At 41.4% G+C, this 14842-nt stretch overlaps 1 protein-coding gene and 1 long non-coding RNA gene across 7 annotated transcripts in view; one reads left to right on the plus strand and one right to left on the minus strand.

The window, feature by feature from the left end:
- Positions 1-12826, plus strand: part of STYK1 (serine/threonine/tyrosine kinase 1) — a 37363-nt gene extending 24537 nt beyond the window's left edge. For all 6 annotated transcript variants that reach the window (XM_014565539.2, XM_014565537.2, XM_032472921.1 and 3 more), the window contains exons 5-10: positions 77-258; positions 1949-2032; positions 4214-4422; positions 6034-6074; positions 6751-6847; positions 8045-12826. In XM_014565539.2, coding sequence (XP_014421025.2) covers positions 77-258; positions 1949-2032; positions 4214-4422; positions 6034-6074; positions 6751-6847; positions 8045-8249 — 818 coding nt within the window. In that variant the 3' untranslated portion in view covers positions 8250-12826. The remainder of the gene's footprint in view (positions 1-76; positions 259-1948; positions 2033-4213; positions 4423-6033; positions 6075-6750; positions 6848-8044) is intronic.
- Positions 2668-14842, minus strand: LOC116661269. The gene is made up of 2 exons (XR_004317085.1): positions 14754-14842; positions 2668-4644 (listed from the first exon to the last, which is right to left on the minus strand). It is a non-coding gene; the product is annotated as an uncharacterized LOC116661269 (long non-coding RNA).

Here is a 14842-nt window from a genome sequence, read left to right on the forward strand (position 1 = left end):
CTTGCTGCCTCACACCTCCCATTTTACTGGTGATACTCTGACTGCTCACTCCCCGTGGCTCTTCTGTCCTCCACAGAGCCAGCCGGGCTCCAAGACGTGCAGGATTTCTTAGGCCGAATCCAATTCTATCAGTACCTGGGGAAGCACAAGAACCTGGTACAGCTGGAAGGCTGCTGCACAGAAAAGCTGCCGCTCTACATGGTGCTGGAGGACGTGGCCCCGGGGGACCTGCTCAGCTTTCTCTGGACCTGTCGCCGGGTGAGCAGTAGGAGGGTGTAAGGAAGGAAAGGCCTTACCTGGCTGATAAGCTGTTCACACATCAATTAGCCTGAAAGACGGCAAAATAGAGAGATATTATGATAGCATAACAGAGTGATTATCACCATCCAATAGAATTTTTTATATTGATAGAATATCTGCTCTGTCTCATATGGTAGCCACTAATCACAGGTGGCCGTGGAATCCTTGAAATGTGGCTGATATGACTAAGAAGCTGAAGTTTCAATTTAATTTAATTTTGAATAATATATGTTCAGATAGCCACCCGTGGCTCACAGGTACCACACTGCGCAGTGCAGAGGTAAAGAAGTGGACGATCGGCTCCATCTCCTACTAGCTGTGTGACTCAGGGCAAGCCACTTCTCCGAGCCTGAGTCTTCTGAATCTGTAAAGTAGGAGTAATAATAATTATTAAACTTCAGACATTATGTTTGTAAAAACATAGTGACTGGTACTCAAATGTAAGCAGTCAAAATGGTAGCTGTTATAACGATAATTGCATAACAGCGTAACTACTGTTAGTGATAATTTCATTGTTGTTAGTGTTAGGTGTGTCTGTCTTTCTGTAACATCACCCTAGTGTGCCAGGGCTGAGGTGAGAAGAAATTCAGCCTGCAAGTTTTTGCATCTCCAATCCACATTTTTAAAAACGAAGACGTGCAGAAATCTCCGGGCTAGAGTGCAAGTCGCTTTCCTTACACTTTCCCCACTTCTCTATCCATCCCCCTTTTTGAAGTGCTGTTTTCCTAGTTAGCGCCTCGCTTGCTGATGAACAGAGTTCAGTATTAATCGCGCCTCCCCAGCATGCTGACTGCCGTGTTACTAAATGTATGTGGAGAGAGGACGCTGTTGACCTCTTCCATCCAGCAGTGCCAATAAGACAGTGTGCACATCATGAGATTTGGAACCTTTTTCAGAGGTTATCCATCTGTCACATGGTCTGTCTCTAACCTCACCAGCTTCTGTTTTTCAAACTACATGCTTGTCGATTTCAGATCGTTTTTGTGTGCCTTTCTCATCACACCTGACTTCTCCCTTCCCTCCTCTGTGTCCACTCACGCTTCAGATCTCCGCAAGAGCTTTCCTTACTCCTCCAGCGGAATCGGCTCTCTTTCCTCCAGCATCATATGCTCTTTTGCGTTTCTTTCATGGCACTTATAGGTACGTATTTATGTATGATTATTTGGTTCTGATTCCCGAGTGTCTGCCACCCTACAAGCTCCAGGAGGCAGCAGACATTTATCTTACTCACTTTTGTATTGAGTTCCTGAGATGGAATCTGGCACCTAGTAGGCATTCAATCAAGATGTGTTGAGTTAATGTGCTTAATTAATCTCTAACACACACACATACTCCGCGTCAGGAAAACTGCTGCTTTATCTGATGGCTAGTTTTATATAAACCTTTTTCTCATCTGCTATTCTGTTCTTCCTTCATTCTGCTATCCATCTACATTCTTTATTGTTTCCCTGCTCCAATAAATCACTGCCTTTGTCTGCATACTGGAGAATCTCTCACAGCAGTCTCTTCTTCAATCTTATAGTCTGTATGTTTATGTATTTTTCTTTTTTTAAGTCTTGATAACTGCATTTAAGAATGTCTCCGCCCATTTTTTCTTTCAAATCTCTTCATGTCATTTGATGTGACGCCTTTTTCTCTATCTCTTTAGGACGTGATGACCATGGATGGCCTTCTCTATGACCTCACAGAAAAACAAATATATCACATTGGGAAGCAGGTTCTCTTGGCTTTGGTAAGGCTGGGGAAGATGACAACAGGTGGCAGGGATTCTTCTGTGTGTCCTGTGCCTGGCATTTGATGTCATATTTCTCATATTTCTATTCCTCAATGGGGTATATGTTATAAAGTCAGATGAAAGTTGGTGGGCAGAAACTCAAGCCCTGATAAATTGTTTTCAGTTCTTTCTTTACGAAATTGTTTAGATAACAGAATTCAGGATTGGTAATTCTAGGCAGAGAGCAGTCAATTTGGGGTTTTTAGAAGGAACAGGAAGGGTTTTAAAAGGTTTCTCAGTCTTACAGGTCAAAAGCCAGGGCCAAGAGCTATAAGTCCACTTCCCGATTTATACTAATATTAACAGATATACGAGGGAAAAGGGAAGCAAAGTGAGAGAAGACATGGGGAGAAACTGAATGGGTGAAAGGCTACAGAAGAAGGAAGTTTATAATTTATACCTGAAAAACAAGAAATACGAGTTCAGAACATGTGCGGTTGGAGACTTGCTTTGATACCATATGTGATAGGAAATGCACATACCTGAAAAAGAACAGGGAACAAGTGGAAGACGAGGAAGAGAAGGGGCGACAACGTGACCGTTTCTTGATTTTAAACTAACGTAAATAAACAGGGAAGAGAAAGAACTCAAGGTTTAAGAGAAAAAATTACCTTTACTGAATTACAAATTTAGATGACTATCTCTATGAGATTATTTAGATAATTGTGTTTAGAATCAGCATTTGTTACAGAAAATCAGGGCTCTGTGAAGCCACTGCTTTAAGGCTTTGATACTCCTTGCCACTTCGAGGTGCGAAGTATACCAGAGCTCTGCACGGACCCAGGGAAGGCCTAGGGAAGAAGAGGCAGTGAGGTGAGAGAAGGCTCCGGCTGAAGTTCTCATGGGGCAGAGGAGAGGGCACAGCACACAGATAAATGTTCACGGTGGTGTTTGGAGGGCCTAACTGGTATGTTTTCTTGATAAAGTCAGGGTGTCAGGATAGAGTCTGCCTTGTATCCTGAACCGTCATTGCGGGGATGTTCCGAGGGATCACACAAGCGTGTTCCTCAGAGCCCTAGGCTACCAGTTATAACATGCTATTTCCCTTACTTTTAACAATTCAGGATCAGTACATTCCTTAATTCTTCTCATTACCATATAATTTCTTTGTTCTAAGAGCTCACCAGAGACCAAAACAAACAAAACAAACCAAAACCAAACCCAACCCAACCCCAAACCCTGCTAGCCACTGTTTGCTTCACTGTCACCGATGGGAAATCTCCAACTTCAGCCTTTTGTTTTTTCACACCGCGCTTGTTTCGTCGTCTCAGACCCGAGGCTCTAGCTCTTCCATCACGGGTGGGTTTTCAGCTTCTCTGTGTGCCTGGAATAGCTCGGTTATTGGGGAAATGATTTCAGCACGTCGGTGTCATCCACGTACAGTGATTCTCAGGTGCCTTACTGGCTGTGCAGGGACCACTTTGATACTTCTTAAAAATATAGATTCCTAGGTCCCTCCTCCTAGATTTTGGTTAAGTACACCCTGGGTGAACATCTTACATCTTATGAATTTATTAAGCTCTTGGGCAATTCTGATGTGCAGCCTGGCCTGAAAAGTGTTAGCAGAGTTTGTAGTTCTGCCTGTGAATTAGAACAGCTGACTGTGGTCACCACCTCTTGGTAACTGTGTAGCTTTGCATAATCATTTAGATTTATCTAAAAGTTACTTCCCTAACTTGCCTCATCAAGTTATTTTAGGGACAAAATGAAACTATGTTAAAACTCTATGTAAATTTATTATTATGCCACTCAGTTTTGCTCTGTGCTCTGTATATGGCCTTGTTTGGGGGCTGCTGCTAGACACTGGCAACCTGCTCCCCTTCCCATCATGTAGCTGGGTCTTAGCTGAGAGGAACGTGGAATCAGGCCAAGGTCAGGGCTTGATGCGGAGTTGGGGATTACACTTTGCAAACTCAGTACTAATATGACTTGGATTATCTGTTCAGTTTGGTGATCCTAAACACAATGCAAAAATGTCTGATTCATGATAAATAATTGGAAGTGATATGTCGTCATTAATGAGACTTGTGCAGAGTGGAAAATGTCCTCTTTTCGAGGATCCCTGGGACTGCTTCTCTTTATCTGTGACCCAAGCCGTGACCTCAGACAGCTGACCCATCTTTGATCTTACGTGGACAGGAATTTCTCCAGGAGAAGCATCTGTTCCATGGGGATGTGGCAGCCAGGAACGTCCTGATCCAGTGCGATCTCACCGCTAAGCTCTGTGGCCTGGGCCTGGCTTATGAAATCCACTCCCGAGGGGCCATCTCCTCTACTGGCTCGGTACCTCTCAAGTGGCTTGCCCCGGAGCGGCTTCTGCTGAGAGCAGCCGGCATCAAGGGAGACGTGTACGGTTTGTTCCTGCCCTCTGGGTTTCTTCCTCTCTTGACCTGGGTGTCCTCCAATCCCTGAACACGCCTGGGTCTGTTGTCAGTTCTGTCTACACATGCCATCTCTGCTCAGAAGTCAGACAAGTGCGCAAGCGAAAATGTGCATTACATGCCAGGGCATCTGGCTGCGGTCCTTGTCAGTGCCCTTTGAAGTATTCCCTCTGTATTAGACCAGAAGCTCTAAGTAGGAGGGAAAAAAGAAAAATGAAAAGATTATTCAAGTCAATACCTGAGAACTTAACCTCAGAGTTTGTTTTATCTGAAAGAGGTAGGTCTGCTTCATCAAAATTTAAACTAGAAATTGTTAAACTAAAAGACTATATTTATATATATATATATTTATATATATATAAAATAAATATAAATATATATATTTATTTTAATTTAAAACAGATGAATGGATATTTATCCATCATTTGGAGGAGGGCCAGGGGGATAGACCTGCTATGCTAAATGAAGTTACATTTTGTGCTTCTTGTACAAACAGCATGCATAATGAATTATTTTTGAATTTCAGTTTGGGATGATTCTGGGTGAGAAACTTGAAAACAACTGGGATGTAATTTGACTGTAGACCTTTATTGTTAATTTTTTCCCCAGTTTTTTACAGTCGTCTCAGTCACACCATTTGACAGCATTTTCTTTTTGCAGCTTAGTTTTATAGAATTTTTTCAAAGCATTCAAGCTAGTTTCCAGGGAGCTAATACTTTTCAGCATTTATATTTAATCAGCTTACGTGGTATTTAATTGATTACATGATTACAGTTACACGTATGATTGGCATAAACAGGATTGTAAAGAATCACAATTGACTTTTGGTAACCACGACACTCAGCTGCTTGGAGAAGCACATAGACGTAATGCAGAATATCTCACTTAATCTGTTACATAACTTGAATGTTCTATGCCGCAGAGGAAACTTGGAACATCAGTTAACGTGGTGAGTCAATTAGGAGACTGCTTCTTTATTCCACTGCTGCGTCACTGACAGCTTTTCAGTAGAGGTCTGGGAGTAACAAGCTTAACTGGGAAATACTGCTTATTTATTGGGGATATTACAGAATACTGAAATGTACATCTCTCAAATCATATGGCTCAGGCAAATACCTATGCCAATTATGTATAAATCTTGCTCTGTTAATGTTTTTCCTAGGTTTCCTAGATCAACGATAAAACTTGCTTAGCCTTGTGCTAAGAATAAAGGCTGGAATTTCAGCAGGAAGGAATGGAAAGGATGAAAAAGACAGAGGGGAATTTCTGTATGTTTGGGTGAATCTGTTTGCATGTTTGCATGAACATTCATGCAATCTGGCAAATAACAGTAAACATGTTACTGTGGAATATGGAAGAACGGAGACATACATCCAGTTCTCAAAGAGATTAGGCTCCGAGGGCACTGGACAGAAACACTTTGTAACGGCTCTACGACTCTGCTTATTGTATCATCCCTCGATTCCCCCTTCACTGCCTTACGATGCAGTTCTTACTGAAGGTCTCTGATATTTAAGTGAGCTCTCCTTACGAAAGGCAGAAAGAGCAATTAAGTGAATGGCTTTGTTGCTTTTACAGCTGGTCCTTTGGGCTCCTGCTCTATGAGATGGTGACTCTAGGTAAGGAGGATCCCCAAAGCCGTGTGCACCTGTTTAGAGACAGGCAAGGGCGTTCACTTGGGTGGTGGATGACAGGTGCTATGAGAGGGGCTTTCAGTACAGTCCCTGGGAGTCCAGCTGGGCTGATGTGGAACCCAAGCCTGATTTGTAAGGGAGTCTTGTGAAGTTGTGACTCTCTGTCCCTCTCCCCTCACCCTTCTTTTTGACTCTCTTTTGCTTTCCTTCTCTTTCTTTTCCCCAAGACTTTACCAATTCCAAGAGATGTTTTAAAATCCAAGGATGAGTCTAAGAGTAATCTTGCAAAAATATAAAAATACGGCCTTTAGACTTATTCATCCATTTGATTGAGAAACTACAGCACCTTCTCACGTTTGGGAAGCAGACAGTGGATCTTCTTTCTTACTTTGCTTTATTTTGTTACTTTCCTAAAGACTCAGCATTCTCCTAAATTATCAGTTCCCTTCCAAACACCTTTCTTTCCCCCCTAAATTCTCTAAAGCTATAGCCTTCCTTACTTGGTCACCAGGGAGCAACTAAATTATAGCTATTATTTTTCCTAAGGCTCTGCATTTTGCAGGCAATTAGCCCCCAGGGGTGGAGGGCAGTGTTAGTTACAGGTCATGTTCGAGAGGATGCTGAGGTTTTCTTGCTACTCTCATTCCTTCCATCCCTACAGGGGCGCCTCCATACCCCGAAGTCCCTCCTACCAGCATCCTGCCGTATCTCCAAAGAGGGAAGATGATGAAGAGACCTAGTAGCTGCACACACAGCATGTGAGTGTCTTTTAAAGGCCGACTCTTCTCTCATTTCAAATTCTTTTTGCTCCTCATCAATCACACCCTTTCCGACATGGCTCAGGTGAGCTCCAGCGGTCACTATGTGCTAATGTACAGCCTTAATCCAAATCTATGCAGTAAAACACATCCGCTCACATATATGCACATCACATATATGTACGTGTATACACACATATAAACACAGACACAATATTGAGGCAACCACTGGCTACTATATTAGAAATTTAAGTTTTCTAAAACTGATAAAACTTAGTTCCTCTGGAAGCTTTAAAACCAGACCAAACCAAATCCAAGTACAGCAGTGTTTTATGTTTAAATGTCAGTCTCAGAGCCTGCCAACCTCAGTTCTACTAGAGCTGTCTTGACTTGACGAAACGTCTTTGAAAACAGACCATGTTATAAATTCTCTATAAACTGGACTGAAGAAAAGACAGACTACAGGTGATAAATACTTTTATCTAGATTAAAGCAGTTTCCTGGAGAAGCTAAATAACACAGGAGGGACAGGACCTGAATTAATGGAAGGGGCATCTAATTACATTATCTGAAATTAGTGTGAATCGTATTATTCCATAACTTCTTATTTTTCCTGCTGCAGCGGAGCTGTTACTGGTAGATGTGTTACAGCAATGGTCTGGAATACTGCAAGTTACTAATATCTAAAGATGAAAACACTTAATTTCTGAAAGAGTTTTTGGCAATGGGAAAAAAAAGCCTGCCCTGTCATTCTGATTGTAGCTTAAGAAATCTTTAGTCATTCCTGTTGCCCTGTTGAGAAGATGACATTAACACACTTAGGAGGATGAGAAAGAATATTATCCTCTGAGAATATGGCAGGCATATCTGGGCCCGGAGCGAGAAGAGGGATCCCTGCTGAGCGGGTTGATGATTTCACGCGGCCTGGTGATTAAGCTCGTGATCTAAGGGTTATGATATGCGTACTGACTAGAAATGATTTGACATAATGTGCTATGCACGAACAAGAATAAGATGTACATGCTTATATGCATGGGGCAAACAAATTTATGCACGATGTACATATAGCACGCAACGCGTGCTGTGACACAGATCAAAGAACTGTAGGGTGTTTTTTGTTAAGGTCTGTTAGGAGAGGAGACATGACTTTCAGACTCGCCTCGTCAAGGAAGTCTGTTTCACTCGTTTCCCTTTCAGGTATGGTATCATGAAGTCCTGCTGGCGTTGGAGCGAGGACAGCCGCCCGTCACTTGAAGAGCTACGCTCACGCCTGGAAACTGCCGCTCGAACAGCAAATGATAAGGCTGTGCTGCAAGTACCAGAGCTGGTGGTGCCGGAACTGTATGCAGCCGTGGCTGGCATCAGCGTGGAGAGTCTCTCCTACACCTACAGCATCCTCTGATGATCCTGCGGCAACACACATTTCTGGGCGATCAGAAACTCTTGGAACCAATTCCTCCAAGAACAGAGAATAGACTTTCTAGTGGGACATAAAGGGAGAAATGGACATGGATCCTGGATTTTCTCCCACATATTTCCCTAGAAACCTGAAATGATGGTAGATAAGGCTGCACACGCCGTAGAATCCTTGAGACTGAGAAATATAATTTCATTTCTCTGTTAAATTTCTGCTGTTCAGGTCTGAAGACACAGGGTAGATGGGGTGGACTGTGTCATTGCAAGGGAGGTTTTAGAAATCTGCAGTGTTTGTCTTAGCATGGCACAGATAATCCTCCCGCCACAGGCTGGTTTCCTCCTGAAACGTGCTTCTATCTAGGCAATTATAAGGTCCAGAACATTGGAATCAAATGAGGGAACAGAAAGCCGATAAAGAAGTTGATGAGAAGAAAAATGTAGGTTCTGTTTGCTCAGGAGTATAGATGTGGACCAAGGGCATCCGTTAGAGAGAAGATGGAGGAACGACAAGTCTTCAGTCTCATTCCCTTCATGCAGGGCTGGAGGAGACCCATGAAGGAAGCTCCGAGTCTCCCCTGGGGTACAGACAGGAGAAATATGATCCCCTTTGATCTAATTCTGATACAGGTAAACACTGTTGGTACTTCTTTTAACCAGAAGCTGGAGGAATCATTTCATGATTAAGAACATTCAGCATGTTCTTAATGTTCATCAGGCTGGCTTCCTGGTCCATGAGACAAGGGAGACTGAGCCCAAAGAGACAGGTCGGTGATGAATATACTGTGTATGTATTTAATATGGGAAATATGGAAACCAAGCAAGAGTGCTTAGGAGATCAGACTGTCTTTAACAAGGGCTAGGAAAGGATGTAATCTGAGATGGAAGGACGGTAGCTTCCTTCCGATGATGTACTGTGAACCTTGTTTCATTAAATTAGTATTTATTAAGTGAAAATAAGCTTTTCTGGTTATACAGTTGCCAAAATCTCTACAATATGGAAGACAAAAGTAAACAAATGGAAATTAATGTCAATAGAAAAATTCAAGAGGCAATCTACACTGTCAGAAAAGGGATTCCTCACGTGTTCTGCAGGGGTAACACCCCCCTCACAAGGTTGTTGTGAGGACTGAATGAGAGTATGCATTTGTACAGTATCTGGTATATATTGTGTGCTCAATAAATGTTAATCTCCTTACTGCCCCTCTTCCTATCCTAGAATTTTTCGTATCTTTTTCGTTTAACATCGACTGTGGCCAAGAAGAGAACCCGGGTCTGTCAGTCACACTACAAAGCGGGACACGCTTAAAGATGAGTGTGGTACAAATGCCACGTGACTAAAACGATGACGGCATTATTTTCGTGTGAGGTCTGGATGATGAGTCACCTCCTACTACACCAAAACACTGAAAGTATGATGATGATGACAATTCAGTTGAACATGTGACCTGTGATTTTAAAGAATGCTTTAGATACTCTAGAAGTGACGCCTAAGGCTGCTGTGGGAAAGATGACTGGCAGCTGAAAAGTTTGCAGAAGTTAGAATCCTGATGGAGTCATGATGAGTCAGCCAACTGAATAATGATTCTTGCACCTGTAGCAATACCACAGCGACTAGTCAGGATCTGAACGGGTGGTGAGTAGCAGCAGAGAGAAGGGGGGTCGAGTGGCTCGGCACAAAACGATAAAGTCCTATGGAATCTCGCGGTTGCTTTTCAGCTGTTCACTTAAGTCAAATTTTCAAAATATTTATTTATTCATTCAACTGTTTTCAAAGAATTGAGTGTTAAGGCCAACTGTGCCAGACACTGTGCTAGGTGTTGGATAAGAAAACAGCTCTGGATTACAGTCTGGACTACAGAGCTTTGGATTTACAGTTTCTTCAGATAAAAGAAACAGAGAGCTTTGGATTACGAGAGACGTTATATACGTATTTGGATGGGTACGTGTTAACTACAGATTGTGGTGAGTCCTCTGAAGAGAAAGTATAGGACAGTAGAAGGGAGCATCAGGTGGGGACCTCCCTGAAGAAGTGGTATTTAAACTGAGCCCTTAGGGATGGGTAAATAAGCCTGCCCGTAAGAAGAGCTTTCCAGAAGGACTGTGTATATGAAAACTCAGAGGCAAGAAAAAAAGCACTTGGAGGAGCTGCAAGGAGGATGGGGGCAGAGGGAGGTAGGAGAGCTGCTCCTAACGAGATGCAGCATCGCCCTTTCACGCTGTATGTTAATGTTTGTTTTGGGAGGAGGCAAAGAGGCAGACAATTGCTATTTTGAATCATATTTGTATTTTCTGGATATAGGTCTGGAAAACGGGACACAGTAATTGTTTCTTCCAAGAAAACTGGGTCTTTTCTTCACTTGGCCAGGCTTTTTCTAAAAGGGGGTTTATATTTCTGCCATCTTTGACTTACTGGCCAAACCAGGTATTTCCTAATGATAGGAATGAAACTTTACCATTTAATCATTTTGAATCTGGGTTAGGATTTTTGATTTTTTGGATTCCCTCCTCCTTCAGTCTTTTTTTTTCTTCTTCAATTTATGCTTTATTCTTTAAAAAAAATTTCCAACATAGTTAGGAACTGAGCAAATCCTCACCTGGATACCATGTCTAACTGAAACTTGACAATGTAATTGAACTTAGAATAGTCTGAACTATTTTCAAATCATGTTCATGCACGACACTAGATTTAAGTATTTTGTTATTAAAATTGAATAATGATGCTTTTTCCCACTATTTTAAAAGAAAAAGTAAGTTAATGAACTGAATCCTCTAAATCTTAACCTTGCTGTAACAACAGTTTTGTTTTACCGTGACTCATTAAAACAAATGAATACATATACAATGGAAGACCGGGAGAACAGCCTATTATGCCTGATTTAGCAGACTGGTTTTACTTGTTTGGGAAATAAGAGTTAGTGGTTATGCTATGTGTTAGAAGCATAGAATATTGTCATAGGCTGAAAAAATATTAGTCTAAATAATGGAATTGAATATATCATCACGTCATAATAATCTAGCAATAGTTTCAAGTGCTCACCACGTATAAACATATCTGAGAAACAATGGTGTGAAAGGTTTGGTGTTTCTGCATGAATGGTGGTTCTCTTATCCACTGGATGGTTAAAAAGACACATGATTAAAGTAGAGAGGTCTATTACAAAAGAGAGGAGAGAAAGGTGGGTGGATAGAATAAAGACTGAAATGCACCATAGTCATTCTGACATTTCAAAACATTTAAATTACCTTAGAATATTGTTTTAGACCATATAATATTCTTGATTTGTGACTCTGATCAATTTAATGGAATGAAATAGCCCTCACAGCTTTTGTTCTGTAAATACAAAATCAAAACTACTCAAAAGCTACTGATAAAATAAAGAAAGCAAATGAAACCCACAAATATCCTCTCTAGTGTTTATCACAGGAAAGTCAGAACATGTTTCCAAAAATTGTAAGTAGGAATGGTTTGATAATTTTAAATAGTGGGGCAAAAGAGGGGTGAGGACAGAGCAGACAAGAGATCAAAGGAAGAGATTAGATGCAGGAAAAATCAAAACATTTTAAAAGGGTAAATTAACATTTGTAAGAAATAATCATCTCTGACCATAGTCCTCTGACTTGGTTCGTCACCATGAAGCCGAAAGCAACAAACTTGAAAACACTAGTGGGAAAAATCATTATTTTATCAATGAATATTGTGTATTTGATTAAATCATTAAGCTTTGCTTTCAGCTGGAGTTGGAAAATAAAATGTTTATTTCTTAATTATTTCACAAGGGTTTTTTTTTAAAGCTAACCACAGATACATTGCATTAGCAAAGGCAGAAATGGTTCTTTTATGTGGCTTCAGTTAAACAGCCCATTTATTTTCATAAATCAACTGTGGAAATACGCCCTGGTTTGAAGCCGAGAGCCACTGAGACTGAGATTTCTCAATGTTCCAAAAATATTTTCACTATTTCCAGCCCACATAAAAGTATATGAAATCGTTCTTACATAATGTCATTGTCCAACAACGGTAGCCACTAGACACATGTGGCTATTTAAATGTTAATTTAATTAACACAAATTAAATAACATTAAAAAGAAAAAATTCAGTTCCAGGCTCACTAACCACATGTCAAGTGCTCACCAGCCATTTGGAACATTTCCACAGCTCTGGTGTATAACATCTGAGAAGACCGCAATACGCAAATGCTTTATCCTGTTCCAACCCTTACCGTGAAGCAAGAGATAGACATTCTGGCTTTTTTTTTTTTTTTTTTGCTAAATGTAGGAAGGATTAAGTAAGTAAAGTAAGTATATTTTCACATTTCATCTTAAAAACAGAATTAAAGAGGATTAGTCTTGAGCTCAGTCTTTTTAGGGGATAAAAACAGTAACTGGCTACAGATAGAGATCTTAACACTATGCATCCATAGGCTTTGCTTACACAGTCCCAGTCCTGGTATCTGCAGCTCGAGTTAGGGAAGGATGAAGATGAACACTGGGACACGTGCCAACAATCTGAAGGAACTGCATTAGGAAATCCAAAGACCGAATGAAGCTCCCATCAAAAAACAAACTATATGGATCACTATCTATATTTTCAGAGATACCATGGAATATTGTGGTCAAGTTTCTGTGGGTTATTGTTACTTTTGTGTGTGGGTGGGGGGGGTAATTAGGTTTACTTATTTATTTATTTTAATGGAGGTACTGGGGATTGAACCCAGGACCTCCTGCCTACTAAGCATGCACTCTACCACTGAGCTACACCCTCCTTGCTCTGTGGGTTATTTTTGTGGTAAGTTCAGTGACTGACTCATCCCAGTTTGCCTGGGACTTTCCAGGTTTTAAAACAGAAAGTCCCACATCCTGGGAAACTCCTCAGTCCCAGACAAACTGGAAAGGTTAGTCGCTCTAGTGGCAAGGGACGGTGCTTTATGTTTCTTGTGTATCTTCCATAATGGCAGCCTACAGTGGGGACTGAATAATTTTTCTATATTCATATTTATACAATGGTTAATTCAGATTTCTACATTGACAGGTATACAATTGCTAGTCCAGACTCCACACAACCTGCCCAGTTTGCCTTTCTGGTTTTTCCACTTCCATGAACCTTATGTCCTAACTATACTGAACTTCTTGGCTTTCCCAAGTTAGGCATTTTTATACCACTGTGCCTTCGCTCAGGCTGTTTGCTTTTCCACCTTTCTGAACACAAACTGAACTTATTCAACAAGGTCCAATTCAAATAGCACACCTTGTCCCAAGCCCCCCCCCCCCCAACCCCGGGTCACTTTCTTCAACTTCCCCCTCCCCCAGTAAAGGGACCTGTTTTCTCTGCTGTATTATCAGAATTAAAAAAAAAAATCTTTCTTATAGCATTTGCTTCCTTGGGCTAATAAGTGTCTACATGTTTGTCTTCTAGACTACAAGTGCAAAGGACTTTTTTTTTTATTACCAGTGCCCAACCATTTCTGGCACATAGGAAATACCTGTTATAACTCATTATATAATGTTTTATAAATTTTAAACCTTATTTTATATGCAGTATCTCATTTGATCCTCAACAACTCTGTGTGCTTGGCAAGCTGACTGCAGTACATTTGGTTGGTGAATAAGCAGGCTTAGAGATAGCTCCTTAACCAAGGTTAGGCAGAGTAAGTAATGGAAATGAATCCCTGGTCTTCTGACTGCCCCTCTTTCTACTAAATCCCACTGAAGGTGAAAAGTCATCTAACAGCCGGGATTATCCTGTGTGTTGGTAAAAGAAAAGTGATCAAAACCATTTGAAAAAACAGGCTTTGAGTAAAGTTTCCCTTGTCTTTCCCCATCCTTCAAAACTCATCCCAGAGGAGCATTTCTTCACTTCCCCAATTTAATTCTGTCTGGTTAAGAAACGTGGGCTAAACCATTTGATCTTAAGTCAAATTGCCAAAACCCCAGAGGCCACTGAAGAGTAACCCTGAGTATACCTATGTTCATGTATGACTGAAGCACAGTGCTGCACACCAGAAATCGACACATTGTAAACTGACTATAGTTCAATAAAAATATATATACAAAAAAAAGTAACCCTTACTGAATGAAGCAAGTTTTACTATCAAAGGAACCCTTTTTACCACGACTGTCAGAGATGTTCAGTTTCAACGTGTCTTTTAAAAATTTCGGACCTCCAGCTTGATGGAATTCTTCCTACTTTGTCTCTATTACTATCGGCTTCCAGATGCAACCATTGTCCGATGGGGAAGGGCCCGAGTTAAGAATTTAGCAGGGGGGAGGGCTGCATTCCAGATCTGCCCCTCAGGTTCTGGCTTTATCTTTATTTATTCCCCTAATCAAAGCGCAGTGGAGCCACACCCCCCTCACAGGATGCCGCGCGCATTAGAGACCCGAAAAGTCAGAGCGACGTGCAAACTTTAGTTCTAGGCGCATAACAAATGCTTTCATATTTTCACACTTCTGTGCCTTCCTACTATAATTTTGGAAATAACACGCTTCCTACCCCAACAAAGCAAAGTTCACGTCGTTGCCGCCCTCCTCCGGCGCCTCCGGGCCGCTCACGCGAGACGTCGCCCGAGAGGCGGAAAGGGC

Source organism: Camelus ferus, chromosome 34 (assembly GCF_009834535.1).
Source record: "Camelus ferus isolate YT-003-E chromosome 34, BCGSAC_Cfer_1.0, whole genome shotgun sequence".
Taxonomy (NCBI): domain Eukaryota; kingdom Metazoa; phylum Chordata; class Mammalia; order Artiodactyla; family Camelidae; genus Camelus; species Camelus ferus.